At 43.5% G+C, this 16,590-nt stretch overlaps 1 protein-coding gene across 9 annotated transcripts in view; it reads right to left on the bottom strand.

The window, feature by feature from the left end:
• The window catches only part of PTPRT (protein tyrosine phosphatase, receptor type T), a 315,834-nt gene that overhangs the window by 101,395 nt on the left and 197,849 nt on the right, over window positions 1-16,590 (bottom strand). For all 9 annotated transcript variants that reach the window (XM_017735146.1, XM_017735147.1, XM_017735148.1 and 6 more), the window contains exons 9-10: window positions 13,757-13,958; window positions 10,308-10,410 (exon numbers count right to left, since the gene is read on the bottom strand). In XM_017735146.1, coding sequence (XP_017590635.1) covers window positions 10,308-10,410; window positions 13,757-13,958 — 305 coding nt within the window. The remainder of the gene's footprint in view (window positions 1-10,307; window positions 10,411-13,756; window positions 13,959-16,590) is intronic.

Here is a 16,590-nt window from a genome sequence, read left to right as displayed (position 1 = left end):
ACTGCAGCAGCACCTACAACGCCCAGAGCTGAAAAAATGAAAACTCTATTGGAAGGTGTGTATAGGGGTGTGTTTGTTTGTTTGTGAGTCACTTGGGGTTTTTGGGTTTTTGGTGGTGGTTAGGTGGGGTTTTTTTGTAGAAGAACTGACAATGTAATGTCAAATGTTCCATGACCTTCCTAGTTTTCATCCTGACAGACCCCTCAGGTACAATAATAATTATCCCACTGTTGCGGATACATAAACAGTGGCATGGGGCATGTGACTCTGCCTGATTTCACAGTATCAGTTGTATGTAAACAAATCCACACTTTCTTGTCCAATATTCCTCCATCCACCCACCAGCCAATATGTCCTGTCTAAAGGAGTCTGGAGTACCCAGCCCGAACACATGCTACTCCTACCAAATCTTTCAAATCGGGAAAAAGAGGAGAAAAATGTGACTTCTGGGCATCACTAGAGATGGGACCTGCAGCAATGGAAGAGGAGCAGACAGTGCTGAGTAAGAGGTGCTTGGAGACTGGCTCTGTCTTAAAATTGCAGCACACAAAATATGGGAACAGAACCATAAACACCAGTAACAACATTGTGCCAATAGTGATGGTTTAAATAATGGAGCTCTGAGCAACCTGGTCTAGTGGAAGGTGTCCCTGCCCATGGCAGGGGGTTGGAAATGAGGGAACTTTAAGGTCCCTTCAGCCCAAACCACCATTCCATGATTCTATATGAGCACATCTAAACACCCCTGCGTGCACCTATGTGTGTACCTACATAAATACATCTGTTAAAACCAGTGTTTCCAACCTCGTAATGTTCCACCCACCATGACTCTTCTCTGACTGAAGAGGCCAGGACACTCATGGAAAGGTATCCAAAAATCCAAATATTCCCATATAGCTCTGAGCAACTCTGACCATCACCACAGCACCTGTCCACAGCAAACAGAAACGTGGACACGCACAAAACCTAAGGAGTTGTCCAAAACACAACTGTATTCACTGACCATAAAGAAGGATTTGTGTACTTAAAAGGCCATTTTCCTCAGCTGTATCATTTGGCCTCATCAAAGATGCAATTCATACTCACAGAATGACCATCCCCTGCCCACCAGAACACTGCTCCTGCATCTGTTTACTTGTACATATGTCGTATTACTGGTACTCTCTTAAATGCTTTAAATTCTCTATTTAATCTTCTGGGAAGTAAGCAATTAAAAAGCAAAGAACCAGAGGGCATTTCAAAGCTCTGTGTTCCATTATCTCGACCATCTCCATAAGCCTGGCCTGGCTTGCAACCCAGATTGGCCACAATAGCTGCTGCTCCCCAGTGGAACTGGCCCTGTCCCTCTCTCCAGTTCTGTGCTATTTTCTGCTGGCAGATTAAAGATAATGAGTGCAGACAGATACAGCTTTCGCTGCAACAGGAGCTGATGTGAGCGGCTTTGGAGGTGTTTCTCCCCTCCCGAGCCACCTGCCATCTGTTTCATCTACAAAAAAACCACGCCAAACCCAACCTCTGTTTTGTTAATGTTGCTTTGTATTAAACAGGCATCGCTGACTGAGGTCCTGTCATCCTCAGCGAGTGCTGGTTTAAGACCAGGAGGATGTTTCAAGGACAAGAAGAGCCAAAGTGGTTCTTGAACAACCTGGAGGGCAAGGAGAGACCATGGCACGCACTTACTGGGACTGTCCAGAACCTTCTGCCATGTCCTTCATAAAAGCAGCAGCTTGAACAAGAGGATGGGGATATTTGCACATATTCTCAGTCAGAATTAATTTGGGTTTTTCCAATGGTTTCCATCACACTAGGTTCATTTGGATGCAGAAATAATCTAGCTGGGAATTCAAAGCTTCCTCTGCCTTTTCCACAACTGCAGCTACCAGACTTTTCAGGGAAAACCCACACAGAAGAATCTGCTGTCTTTCTTAAGAGAGAGCACTAGAAAACACTAGAAAAATACTTTTATTGGTGTCATGTCTGTTTGGATATTTTTTAAATTAAAAGGCTAAGAAAAACACTAGAAAAAAAAGAGGGAACTTGCTCTGTTTACAACCTTCTGATAAAATTCATTACTCAACAAGGCCCGTGCAGTCAGGTAACTACTCCCAGTCCTCTGGTCAATGTGCAATGATGATGAGCTCTCCTGGGGAAGGCTACCACAGATTTTCAGCACCTGAAGCTGCAGGAGTATCCCCCAGCTTCTCTCCACCTTTTCTACACATGTTTTGCTTTTCAGAAAGAGCAAAGTTTTCATGCGTCTGACACCAGGGAGAGATCTGAAATGGTGCCTTCACTACAACATCTCCTGCCCCAGAATGAAGGGAAATTGAGGACAGAGGAAGGGGAGTGGGAAAGTCCCAAGGATAAGAACTCCTCTGCAGCAATCCTTCCATAAACACCTCCCACCCCCACCACAGTGGGAATGGGACAGATTTAAACACTAGGAGATTGTGTCTGACAATCCTGCAGTTCACCAGCTGCCTTCAAAACTAAGAGTATTTTTCACAGAAGAGAAAACATTACACGTAGGCTGTATCCTTTGACAGAAAAAAAGCCCTCAATCTGCATCAACATCAGCTCCTGCACTTCCTTAGGGATCTTTCAAGGCAGACTACAAGGGTTGCCAGCATTTCCTCCTCTTTTACTGTTTGACTTTCCCACTAGAAATACTCCTCATTCTGCCTCTCTCCTCACCTTTTGCATCATGACTACTTTGAATTACACCCGTCCTGCTTCCCCTTCCTTTTGCACTGCAAGCAAATCCTTCACCATTCCTAGCTCTCTGCCTTTTGCTTTGGAAAACCACTGTGCAAGGAAAGCTGAAATTATGGGAAGGCAGAGGAGCATCATGGCTGCAGAGGTTTATTCCTGAGAATTGTCTGGCTGCATTTAAGATAATCCCATCATTCCATCTGCATCCCACGCGCTGGTGAAGCAACCCCATTTTCTAGTTCCAAGAAATTATGCATTCATTATGGAGGAAATTAACACCTCAAAGCAAACTATAATTAGGAATTCTTCAATTCAGTTTATGCTTTTTCAATTAGGCGCTCTATAATTTTAATCACGGGAGCATTAACATGTTTCCGGAATTTATATACCTGTAGTATAATTAAATCCTGAAATGCCTTAGTCTGCAACAGCAAAGCAGAGCTTGCTCATCTTGCCTTTTATTGTGTTTTTGTGTTATTATAGACACATCGAGGGGCACCTGCTTCTGTAAACATCTCCTGCCACGTGCAGCAGAGAAGGGCCCAGAAGAGCCTGGCCACTGCTCCTGAGGGGTGGACAATTGCCAGGGACTTGTGCTCAGACTCATCCCTTCTCATTTTAAGTGCCTTAAGGAGCTGCTTCAATTAAGTAAATCATCCTTGGTGATCCTTCAAAAAAGCCAAGGTCCCACCCCTGAGCAGCTGTGGCCCAGCTCAGTTCATTCCATCAAAGGGTCTGATCCAAAAGCTCTCACGGGCTTGGCACTGCATCTCCTGGAAGTCAGAGTTTCTGATTTTTAAAATCTTTCATGTTGTTTGTGATTACCCTTTCATTCTGTGACAACAGGGAAGGAGCACAGTGGCTCTGAGAGCTGTGAAGCAAAGAGATGTGTTGGGAAAAGAAACCCTCAAACTGGCAACCGTGGGTATTTTCTCCTGTCCCCTCATCTAACTGGCTGACAGGTTGATGTGAGGAAATGGCCATCAATTTGTGAATCTCAGCTTAAAGCTCAGAATTCATTAACCTGTTGGTTGCTGGAATTAAATCTGACAGTTTACATAGTCAGCATAAAAGATTTATGCAAAAACCCTCCTTTCCCCTACTCACTATCCTCAGGTCTTCATAACACTACAAAGTGTTAGCAGAAGCCTCCCTGTGGCACTAATAAAATGCTGCTTGACACCGAAGAATTGGCTCCACGTGTAATTTGATTGTTAAAATATTACGATTCAAATAGACACCAATTTTATGCCTTTCCTCTCCCATTCCTGTCCCCTGCCAAAGCTCCCTGTGGAATGGTCAAAGATACAGCAGGTCACCCAGGCTCTGAAAATGGCTATGGCTCTGATAGATGGCAAAAGGCAGATTTGTGACCCTTTAGGGGACTGAGTCTCAACTGGACAGTGTGCTGATCCAGTAGGAAAATGCATTTCCTGTACCAGATGAGAAAATTGACCCAAAATGCCCTTTAGCCTCACTTTTTGGGGCTAACACCTGACTCTTCAGGGGAACTAAACAAAACCTTTAAACCCCTATTCAACTAATTCTGCCATGTTGCATAAAAGACTAAATATTCCTTCCTGATACTCTTGGTTGTACCTTACATACCTGTATCTCCATTTTGCTTTTCTCCTCATACAATAGGCAAAGCACCTCTAATATTAATAATAATTTCAAGTACACGATGCCTTTCACCCAAATTCTCATTTTCCTTCTCTCACATTCACACACTGTTAAAGAAAATGTAGATCTGGTTTATCTCTAAGAAGAAACTTCATTTACCTTCAAACTCTTAGCTAAATTGAAGGCAGAATGTCAGGAGGGAGAAACTCAGCTTGAATGATTTCAGAACAATATCCCTGAGGTATATTATAGGAGATGTTAATTAATACAGATAATTAGTCTTATAATATCAGAAGCCTAGATTGATAATCTCATTTCTCATTAAATACTACAAAATTAAAAGATCTAAAGTGACGGCTGCTTGCCCTGTATTCAATCAACCAACTCACGTGATGCAGACATTTAAATATGAGCTTAGAAAAAGCAGAGCAGAAATTTCCTTTTCCAAGTACTAAGAACGTGCCTATCAAGGGAATCTAACTTTCTGAATTACCAAGGGCATGATAATTTCACCCTTAGCACCCTTTTTATTGTTTTGCTGCTCCTTTGCTCCTTCACTCCAGTTTGTATTTCCACGTACAAGGTACACTGCGTGGGAGTTTTGAGAACAAGAAATTGCCACCCTTTTCTGGCATTAATGAATTAATTATCAGCATAAATGCCTGAGGCAGGCTCATGTGATGCCACTAAGAAGCTGCAAAGCAGAGATCTGAGCAGCAATGCTCCCTCTCTAGCAATCTACACACCGAAGTCACCATCGGCAAAACAAAACAAAAGCACCAGCAAATACTGTGAATTTATAGTTTCTCCACCACAGAATCAAGGTCACTGGGCTTGCAAACCACTCCTTTGTAAGAACTACTGTGCAGTAAAGGCAAAATCAGACTAAGGATGCCAGGGGAGGGATGCAGGAAAGGCAAGCTCAGGATGGACAGATAATGCCCAACATCACAGAAAATAAAGAATTACCTCGAGATTTAATTTCTGGCCTGTGGCTCCAAATTTTCTCCATTTTTACTCTGTTGCAGATAGAAAGGCAAGTTTCGGCTACTTTCATTTCTCCAACATAAGATGGAAGCAACACCATGGCCCTTCCTCCCAGGAAGGTTTTACTCATTATTGCATATAGGATTATTTAAGTGCACAGATACATCCTACAGAATTTTTTCCTGGGAGAATAGCTTGAGCATAAAACCAGAAAAAACCCCCCACTATTCTTAGGTGTTCTGTTAAATAACACTACAGCTGTTTTCTCTTAATTTTTTTAGCATCATGTAGAACAAAAATTGCCTTTATTTCATGCTTGGAAGATCAAGAATCGAATAATAATACTCAAGTGTAACATGGAGCTTGGTCCATAGAAATTAATTTCTCCTTCTGGCTGGCTGTTGCTATGAAAATATTAATTTCACCTTTGCTCAGTACTTCTTAATATATTTTAAATATTTAAACTCTCTTCTCTTATTCAGATTTCCTTATTTCCTTTGAGATGTGCGATAATAAACTGACCCATCTGTACCTGTGTGCTGGCAGCACACAAAAGAATATCACAGATTATTTACTGACACACCTCTGAGAACTGCAGGAAGAGAGAGAGACTAAATCCATATTTCTCCAACAGAAAAGTTTTGTATTTCCTGAACCCCACCCCAAAATAATTGCAGGCTCTTCTCGAATGTCCTTCTGCAGTGTCCTACAGCTCCCCCACGCAGAGCAGGGTATTGACAAGGCAATCACACCTAAGGGGAGCATTTATCTAAACTCTGAGATCCTCAGAACTCAAATATGCTCTGGAAATTTGATTTGCTCCATAACAGTAGCATAGGTAGATTGATAGAACCAACTGCGTGCTAATAAAGCAGATGGACTTTCAAACATCCAACACACAAAATCCAGCCCGCTGGACATGTCCTGCAGGCAAAACCCCTCACAGCGGTATTTCCAAGCTGAGAGTGGGATATAAATTCTCAAACAGAGGTCTAAAGATGTCATATGTGAATAATCTATGAAGGACTAACTCAGCCCTCTTGACAGTAACAGATTCAAAGGCAGAAATATCCTCAAAATCACACTGGAGCTTTTCAGGAAAGAGTTGAGGAGTAAAGATTGAGAACACTTGCATTCTTCCTTCCTCTTGTGAATGTATTATAGATGAATGTCAGCCTCCAGCAAATCAATCATAGCACCATTCACAGGGTTTAGATTGATATAAGAACACCTAAAAGTTATTTTTAAAGGGCAGTGTGGAGTCAAACTCTGCAGGTTATACCACGAAAAATAACAGCAAAAATGAAACGCCTGTGCCACAAGGGAGAATATTTCTGCTTGCTGAGGCTTCACCTTTCTTTTGGCAATAGGACAAAATAGATCAAAAAATATCTAAGTTTATATTAATCCTATTAGATCGCATGAAAGCATCCTCATTGTTATCTATAGATCGTTAACAACGCCGAGTTAATGACTGTTACTTTTATAAACAGCCACACTTAAATTATTTATCATCAGCGCTGGGGAACATCAGAAGGGTCTTAATGCTGAAGGTGACTTTGGATTTGGTGTACCTGCATTTCAGATGAATGAAAATACAATTAATCTTATCTTAAATATCCTTCGGTATTATTCCGAAGATGTTCTTGCAGCCCATGCTCCACCTCTGTGCAAGAGTAGAATGAAATACCTCAAGACCAAGTACAAATATTACCTTACAGTCACACCCCTACGTGTTCTCCAACTCCCCATCCCCTGAACAGAAGAGGAAATAGTAGAATAATTACTGCCTATTCATGGTTTTTCATCTTCACAGTTTGGAAGGACTACAATAAAAACTGGAGAATTGCAGAGCAGAAATTGTCAGGTTGGTGGGATAAGGGGTCAACCTACTGCTGCCCAGAGAAAGCTCTGAACAGCAGAGTTTTTGTAAGAAGGTGTGAGGAAGATCTACTTCAGATTCCTTTCAGGAGCTGCTTCAGCCCCATCTGAGGCAGGCTGGGAGATGAAGGGTCAGCGTGCAAGGGGGAAGGGATCGAGGAAAGCATGGTCACATCCACCAGGGAGGCCAGGAGAAGGCACCCCACCAGGATTTACATTGTACAGGATCCTCTGCACCATCTCACTGCTGTGCTCAGTCCTTTGTCTCAAATCTCTGCTTGCCTCAACGCCTTCAGCACCTGGACAGAGCATGGCATCACACTAAGAAGGAATTAATAACAGACAAATACACCCCACACAACCAAAAGGTAGAACACCTCACCAGACAACAGCAAAGAGGATACATTTGATCTCAGCTGAATGAATAAAACACACTGAGGAGGAAAAACCGCCTCATTCTTGTGTGTTAAGGGTGCCACAAGCAGCTCACAATATGTTATTCATGTGTTATTCTTTTGATCTCCCTCTGAGGGAATGGGACCTGCTTCTGGAAATGGTATTTTGAGTGAATTTCACAAATTGGGCAGTGTGCAGAACAGACTGAAAGAAAAGGGAAGAGGTTGGGAAAATTGAAGCTTGAAATAATTGGGTGTATTAAGGTTAGCCTAAGAACAGTCTGGATGGTTATCCAGAAGAAGGTATTCCCACATTCTGAGCCTGTCAGAGTTAATAAATAGCTAAAACTCTCCCCAAGACTCCCTCCCCCTTACTACCCCTGCCCTTCTGTTTTTCATGCACACATCTGTAAGTCAATGAAATGGACTTATTATAGGAAATAATTTTATAACTTAGATGTGGCATGCACTCTCTGCAAACGTGTGTAATAGGCTACAATGCAATTAGAGAAATCAGAACGAAAATTTACAAAAAATCTCTACCAATTTTATGTACAGATGCATTTGCTGGAAAAGGCATTATTCACTGAATGCAGTTAAAGTGCAGTAAATTGACTTTGAGAAAAATCACAAGACTTTTCAATAAAAAGACAAAATAGCAACACTGCTAAGACAGCAGGTGGTAAAATGAGATACAGGAATGTTCCCCCATACGAAGAAATAAAACAAAACAAAGCTGTGTGATTTTACTGCTCTTTTCCAGCAGAAAAACATCCCTAAAGGACTCAGGAAACAGGCTCCTAAATCTGCTCATATGGAGTACCAGAGATTGAAAGGCAAACTTTGAGACACATTACTCAGAAACACTAGAAAAGGGATGGTGCTTAGTCTTAAAAGAACAGTTTTTTGTTTTTTTTTTTGTTTGTTTGTTTGTTTGTTTGTTTGAGCCTGTCAATGTAATTTGGGGCCAAGCCACAACACAGTTGGGGGACCACCAGCTGACACAGGATCTTTAATTAAATCCAGTAGTTTGCATCTGGAGCAATTTGTTCCTGAATACTTAGTGGGCATCCTTCAAAAGCAGTAAGAACCTGTCAGTGGGACACTGAAACCCAAGCATTATGAAAGAAGGAACTGTGGTGTATTTAAGATAACACCCATGGGAAAAACTTGAAGAGTCTCTTGTGAAAACTGGAGGTAAAAGCTTGAAGATCCCACAGGGAGGTAATGGATACCTGCTGGACCCCTCTACAAGGCAGGACCACTGTTTTTGTGAGTGACTCCAATTGCTGCTGTCAGCAGAGGAGCCTGGCAGGATGACTGGCAGGATGAAGGAGCAGCTGGCACCTCTGCCAGCAGCAGATAAGGCAGTGTGGGCTCAGAAGGGAAATTTGTTCATCTGTGCTGGTGCCTTGCACCAAACATAAATTCCCTGAGGTGGAACAGAGTGATGAGAGAACTCTAAGTCAGGGAGCAACCCGCAGGTGAGTATCCCACATCAGCATCTCAGCGTTCAGAGCAGGACCCAGCTCAGAGAGGCAGCAATGTTGCTATTCCGTGGGTGCCTGGGCAGCTCCCTGCCCCTCAATGACCAGGGAAGGGATGGCACCCCTGTACTTGGTGCTGGTGAGGTCGCACCTTGAGTCCTGTGTCCCGTTCTGGCCCCTCACTGCAAGAAAGACTTTGAGGGGCTGGAGTGTGTCCAGAGAAGGGAATGGAGCTGGGGAAGGGGCTGGAGAGTCAGTCATGTGAGGAGCCACTGGAGTTGTTTAACCTGGAGAAAAAGAGGCTCGGGGGGACCTTCTGGCTCTCTGAAACTCCCTGACAGGAGGGGGCAGCCAAGTCAGGGTTGGGCTCTGCTCCAAGGGAACAAGGGACAGGACAAGAAGAAATGGCCTCAAGCTGTGCCAGGGGAGGTTCAGGTTGGACATCAGGAGGAATTTCTTCACAGGAAGGGTGGTCAGGCATCGGAAGGGGGTGCCCACAGAAGTGGTGGGGTCACCATCCCTGGAGGTGTTCCAAGAAATTACTGAAGATGGCACTCAGTGCTCTGGGCTGGTTGACAAGGTGGTGAGTGGTAAAAGGCTGGACTTGAAGGTCTTGGAGGTCTTTTCCAACCTTAATGATTCTGTGTTTCTGTAAATCCTCTACTCTGCAGCAGGACCTGCTCGTCTACGTTAGTAAAGCCTCGCTAAACCAGTATTCCTTTTTCCTGGACTAAATTACTGCCTCACTGCACAGCCAGCCCAGCAGCACAGCTGGAGAAGTGTTAAATCCAGAAACTGAGCAGAAACACCCACAAGCATTAAGCACACTGCAGGCATTCCTTTTTTCAGGCCTTGGTCACCATGGAAGAGAGGGCAGGATGGAGCCCTGGAGCCTCCTCCACCCTCACGTGGGGATTCTCAGTACCCAGCTCCACATCCCGCTGCACTCCAGCACTGCAGAGGCATTTGAAGTGATGCTGGGAGGGTAATAATCCCAAGAGTGCCAGCAGCAATCCTTCCTGGAGGTTAACAGCGGGAGGCAAGGAGGCTGAAGCATTCATGAAAGGAGACTATGAAAGGCAGAATCAACAGCTGAGCTGGCCTTTTAGTCAGCACTTGCTTTCAGCAGCTCCATTATCAGAGGAGAATGAGAGAGGAGTGAGGGAAGCCTGGGGAGGAAGGAGAAGGGGGGAAGTGTGAAAAGAAAACACAAAACACCTACCTGACAGGTGCTCCCCGGGACTGAGCAGGCTTCAGCATGACAGTGATGGTGGTGTCAGTCTCGTTGAGGGGAGAGTCCGTGTCGTACTCCGGCATGGACGGTGCTGCAGCAGAACAAAGAAACATGCTCATTATGCACCAGCTACTGCTTTTGGTAGTGATGGCAACATTATATTCACATTTCTCAAACAAAATATCAAAATACTTCCCAGTGTTATGACCAGAATGACCAAAACTGCTTAAATATTTGTGCACTTTTTCTGTTCCAATTTAATGGGAATTGGACAATCTTCAAGCTGGCTTTAAAAATCCTATCTTGAATCATTAATCCTTTGAGATGGGATCATTCCTTCAGTTTTAAAGGTGAGGAAAGAAAACTGCATAGACATTATAAAAAACCCCAAAGTATTAGGATGAGTGAATAAGTGGTAGAGTTAAGAAAAGCACCCCTGAATCCTGAATCTTGTTCCCTGTTCTGATCAGTGGATTAGTCCCCTCACATGCTAAGATTTTTTAATATACAGACTTAAGCTGTGTCCCCTTGATTAGCTGGAGGGTGTGCTAAGAAGCACAACAGATTAAAAGAGAGAAGCACAAACTAGCTCCCAAACCCAGGACATTTCACCTCGGTGCTTTAGTGCTGCTGACTCAACAGGCAGCTGCAGAGATCCCAGTGCCACCCCCGGGCAGTGCCCAGCCATGGCATCCCCTTCTCTGATGTGTTTCCCCAAGCAATACAGAAACCCACCGAATAAAAACCCACTCAGCCAAACTCTTGTTTCTCCTTCTGCTTTGTTATCTTCTCTTAGGACCATTCCATGAAAGTAGGACAGCTTTCCTTAGGAAATTTATTTTACTTATTACATCACGTCTTCCTTCCCCAGGAGCAGGCATCTGCTTGGGACAAGTTTTACTGCTGAAGACCTGAAGGGATCCTGAGGTCAGAGCAGCACCAAATTTGTTCCAAAGATGCAGGTTTTGCTGGAATAACTTTAAAGTATAAAGCAAACAGAAGAATTCACACAGTAGTTCATCTGTAGCCCACAAGGGCAAGCTGCATTGTGGGGGATCCCATATTTAATCCTCTCATAGTGATTTCCACTGTAATCCTGTTTACAATCAGGATTTTTATCTAAATGCCTGGAAACTGTCAAGAATGGGGGCTGCTATTATCAGCTCAGCTGCTGGCTTCCCTGTCAATAAGCTGGGAATACGTTCAGAATGAATGTCAACAGCTTAAGAAGGATTTCTCTGGAACAAGGTGCTCTGCATCAAGGGGAAGCAGTGACTCATTGAAAGGAGACTCGTCACCAGTGGTCTTCTACACCAGAGATCACTGGAGATGCCAGAGATCACAGAATGGTTTGGGTTGGAAGAGGTCTTAAAGATCATCCAGTTCCTACCCCCTGCCCTGGGCAGGGACATGTTCCACCAGCCCAGGTTGCTCCAAGCCCTCTCCAAACTGGACTTGGGCACTTCCAGGGATGGGGCAGCCACAGCTTCTCTGGGCACCCTGTGCCAGGGCCTCCCCACCCTCACAGTGAAGGATTTCTTGCTAACATCCAACCTAACCCTGCCCTCTTTCATGTTAAAACCATTCCCCCTTGTCCTGTCCCTCCAGGCCCTTGTCCCAAGTCCCTCTCCAGCTCCCTTGGAGCCCCTTTAGGCACTACTGTAGAAGGCTACAATAAGGTCACCCCAGAGCCTTCTCCAGGTGAGCACTCCCAGCTCTCCCAGCCTGGCTCCAGAGCAGAGGGGCTCCAGCCCCCAGAGCATCTCCGTGGCCTCCTCTGCACTTGATCCAACAGCTCCATGTCCTTCCTGTGCTGAGGACCCCAGAGCTGCTTTCAGTGCTCCAGGTGAGGTCTCGTGAGGGCAGAGGAGAGGAGAAAAATCCCCTCTCTCGACCTGCTGGCCACGCTGGCACAGCAGGAATTGCTGAGCCCCTGCTCTGGCCAGGGGACGGTGCTACAGCACAGCTTAGTGCACCCACACAAACAAATCCACTCACACACTGCTACAGCACGGGTGTCTGCCCGTTTGAAAAAAAAAATACAGCCTCACAAGGACATTCCTGTCAATGCAAAAATCCTTCTTCTCCCTAATAACCTCGTGGCTGCCTCTTAGAGCAAGTTTAATGGTAATTTTCAGATTATTTGGCAAATGTATCAAAAACTTGACCACGCAATGAGATAATCCAATGTCAGAGACTACCCAAATGCTTGCATGGAGTTTGTTACCACCTATTGAGAGCCAGATATTTGGAAGATGGGGGGGTAAAAAGTCAATAAACCAAGCTCAGTGTGCATATAGTTGGTCCTCATGCAGGCTGCTAACACAATTTGAGCACTCATGGGTTAATAAAATGCAAAGAAATAGAATCAGAGGGGAAAAGCCCCCAAACCATTGCTGTGGTTTTTTATTTCTCTGGTTGCAAGGGAATAAAGTGCACACTGTGCTGCCCCTTCACAGCAGGGCTGCAGAAACCCCAACAGCTTGTGGAGCTGTTTGGACACTTAATGGCTTTTACTTCAAGTGATTTGGGGCTTTAGTGCTAAACGTGAAAGATTCAACCCCTGAGCAGAGGGAAGGGATACACTTTGCTTCCTTAAAATTTACCCTGTCACTTATGGCTCACAACTTGCTATTATTAACCGATTTTGAAACAGGGCAGTGGAAAAATCTATACTGTAGTGCACTCTTTTCTACAGTAACCAGCCATAATTTCAAGCTATACCAGAGTCCTGAATGTTCCAGACGTTTATTTTGACTTTACTGAAAAAATAGTTAAAATAGTGCAAAAAATGACAGCTTTTCTCTCTGTTAGAGAACCTATTTTAGTGCTATCAACCAAATATTAAAATTCACATTTATCTGCCCAATACCACCACTACCAACCCTTTATCCATATATTTTTAGCCTGTTTCCTCTTTTTTTTTTTCACACCTTCCCTTTGCCATGCCTCCTTATTTTAGTGCCTTTCATATTCTTGTCTGCCTCAAGCCCTCCCTCTGCTCTTACTCATAAAAAACCCCAAGGAAAACAGCTTTCCTCCTTTATTTTTAGTCTCTTTGCACTATTAATTCCAATACTTCATTACATCCATTTTGGTACATCCTGAAAATAAAAACCACATTATGGAAGGAGCTTCCCCAGCCAGGCAGATAATGCTAACAATAATTACTGTAGGGGTAGTTCATTTGTAGAACTAATGATGATTCTCATTTAAAATGCTCCACAGATATCCAGGGATATTTAGGGCACCCACAAATTAACCCCTGTAATTGTAACCCAAATAAACAAAGGTTTGTGGCTGTTTCAAAACTCTGCCCTATGAAACTTGGGACAGACATTAAGCTGAGTATTTTTTATAATTTTATGCATCAGCTTTGAGTCTAAGGAACAAATCCCTAGAAAGTTTGATTTTTTTCTTCTTCTCCAAAGCAGTACCTGAAATCTTAGTTGCAATCCGGGTGGTGATGGGCGGCCCAAAGCCCTTGACTGTGCTGGCTTTGATGGTGAATGAATAGGTAGTGCCTGGGTATAATCCCACAAAGAGGTGATGGGTTTCGTTCCTCAGCTTGAAGACTTTCCCTCTTTGGCTGGACAGGTCGGCACTGGGATCCAGAGACCCAACAGCTTTGTATGTGATCTGCAAACGAAGAACAAGGAAAAGGAGGTGATGAGGGGCCTTCTGCACCTGGCTTCTCTCTGCTGCCCTGTTTTCTCACCTCTTGAGGCTCAGTTGCAAACACAAGGACAGGTATTATTTCAGGATTATTTCAGTATCTCCCATGAGCGGTTTCATATTTGGGTGCTGTCAAACAAACATGACAATTTTTCCAAGGCTTTACTTAGGGAAAAACTAATTTCCTCTCTCTGCTAAAGCCTCAGCATGTGCTGGTTTACAACAAAGGATGCAAAGAATTGCTTTTTGTTCCCAAGCTCAGAACTTCTGTAGTCAAACCAGAGCACACAGCACGCCCGGCAGGATTTTCATGAGAATCACCCATGCAAGCCCCCACAGCTTATGAAAACCCTTGGTGCAAACATGGATATATTTCCTTTTGGCAAACCATATCCTCAAAAGGCAGCTGAAAACAATGGCAGCCTTTTTATGACAACAAAAGCTTTGGAAGTCTTTTCCTGTGCTACAGAGAATAGGCTGAAATGAAATGATATGTTTAAATGAAATAAATATCATCACGTCTTTAGACAAAAGCCCTTCTCTCTGTGGAAAGCAGCTCCTGCCATCCTTTCCCACCCCTCATTCTGAGCCTCAGAGTGCTGGTTTACACGTGGTGCAATGCCTGGTTGACACCTTGGATAAACCAGGAGGGTTCCAGACCTGGAGGGACCTGAGTACACCTGGCGCTGGTGCCAGCACACCTTGAAACCTGCTTGAGCTCAGCCTGCTCATCCATGGCAACCCTCCTGATATACAGACACTTGCAAGGAAAACTCATGACTTATTTACCAGCCAATTCCTTGCCTGAGTTCCAAATTCAATCCCAAGGCAGCTCAATTTCAATAGAGCTGTCAATATAATGGACCGTGCTCTGCTGCTCTCCTAACCTTTCTTGATATTATGGGATCCTCACTTATTTGTAATGAAACACTATGAATAAATCAATGTATGTTAATACATGAAGTCTTCAATTTTTTATTAAGGTCTCCACAAGAATCTAATTCCCAGCTTTTCTGAAAGAGCCTTTGAAAATCTTTAAGTCCCTTGCTTTATGACAGGTGGAAAATGTTGCATTTTGAGGAAAAATAAATACCCAGTGTTTAAAGAAGGAGGCTTTAATAATAACAGGATAAATAAGAGACTGAGACTGATGTTACTGACACCAGAGAAGGGTGAGGGCATGTGAATCCTGTTATTTGGACAGAGAAGAACAATTTAGACAGAGCTGACACCCAAGATAAGGCAGTGTAACAGAGAAGGGGCATGAATTACACCAGCAACAAAAAAGTACAGAAGCAAAACTGTTAGAAGAATTATAATTAGACAGCTCGTAGGTGATTTCATTGAAAACCAGCTAATTTTTCCAGGAATTACAACCTGGTTTTAAATTTTTATTGCATGCCAGACATCTGAGAAAGAGACACATCTGAGCATAATGGTTCTTAAAATAAACAAAAAATTAAAAACAGGAGGAAATTCTCTACACCCACTGCTTTTCCTTCAGGGAGTCAAGAACCAGCATGGCATAGGACAGTATTTTGAGAGTTCTTATTGCATCAAGGCACTTCAAGACAAGGGAATATGTAAAAAGACCATTGGAATCAAATTGAGAAACAAATACTTAAGACATTTGACCCTGTCCATGCCCAAGCTAAAATCCAGAAAGAAAAATGCATTTAATTTAATGTTATGTAGGGATGGGCCAGTGCAATCTCATATGCTCTACTTCCAGAGCTAGAAAAATAGCAATTCTATACAACTACAAAGGGAAATCAGCAAAATAGGAATTGGGGAAAAAGAAAGGGAACTTCCTACACCTGGGACACTGAACAGCACATTCACAGGATGCCCAGGCCAGGCAGTGGCCTATGCAAAATCAATGGCATTTATTTTCAAGCACATTATACAGAAGGCTATAAACACAAGAGCAAGATGCACTTGTCCTTGATCTCCATCCATATGAATAAATGTATTCAGCTACTTCAGCAGTTCTAAAATCACTATAGAAACAGTTATTTTTCCTTATTTAAAAAAAAAAAAACCTCAGAAAACCCTATCCCCTTAAGGCAAAAAGAGCTAGAAAAGCTTTCAAGAAGAAAAAAACAACCGAAGAAGAAACCAACTCACTGATTTTAAAAAACAAACACACCAACCCAATCTGCTGTTGACTACAGCAGAGAATAAGGGACCTTAAAACAACCTGGGTCAACTCACAAGAAGCAGGGAAGGAGGAAACAGCACTTGAGAGAATGTCCCCAATTTGATATCGTAATGTAGGTCAATTTTCAAAGCAACTGCTCGCTCAAATCAGACTTTGGTATTTCCCAAGACTCTTTTCAGGATATGTAAACTCCAGCAGAGAGACCTATGGCACAGCCAAATGTGAGTTTACTTTTTCTGCAGCCGGGTCTCTTTCCAGTAGAATTGGACCCTGTTAAACCAGGCAATGTGAGGACATTCAGAGGAAGCCACACTTGTCCCCAAAACAGAACACTTGACTCTAACACATGAACAGTACCTGGATGCAGCACAGAGAACAGAAACACAACAGAGCAAAGCTGTGCCTGTGTCCAGTTTCACCCAGTCCACCAGCAGG

This window comes from Corvus brachyrhynchos, unplaced genomic scaffold (assembly GCF_000691975.1).
Source record: "Corvus brachyrhynchos isolate BGI_N302 unplaced genomic scaffold, ASM69197v1 scaffold125, whole genome shotgun sequence".
Taxonomy (NCBI): domain Eukaryota; kingdom Metazoa; phylum Chordata; class Aves; order Passeriformes; family Corvidae; genus Corvus; species Corvus brachyrhynchos.
Note: the sequence above shows the minus strand (reverse complement) of the source record. Positions and strands in the feature narration are given on the sequence as shown.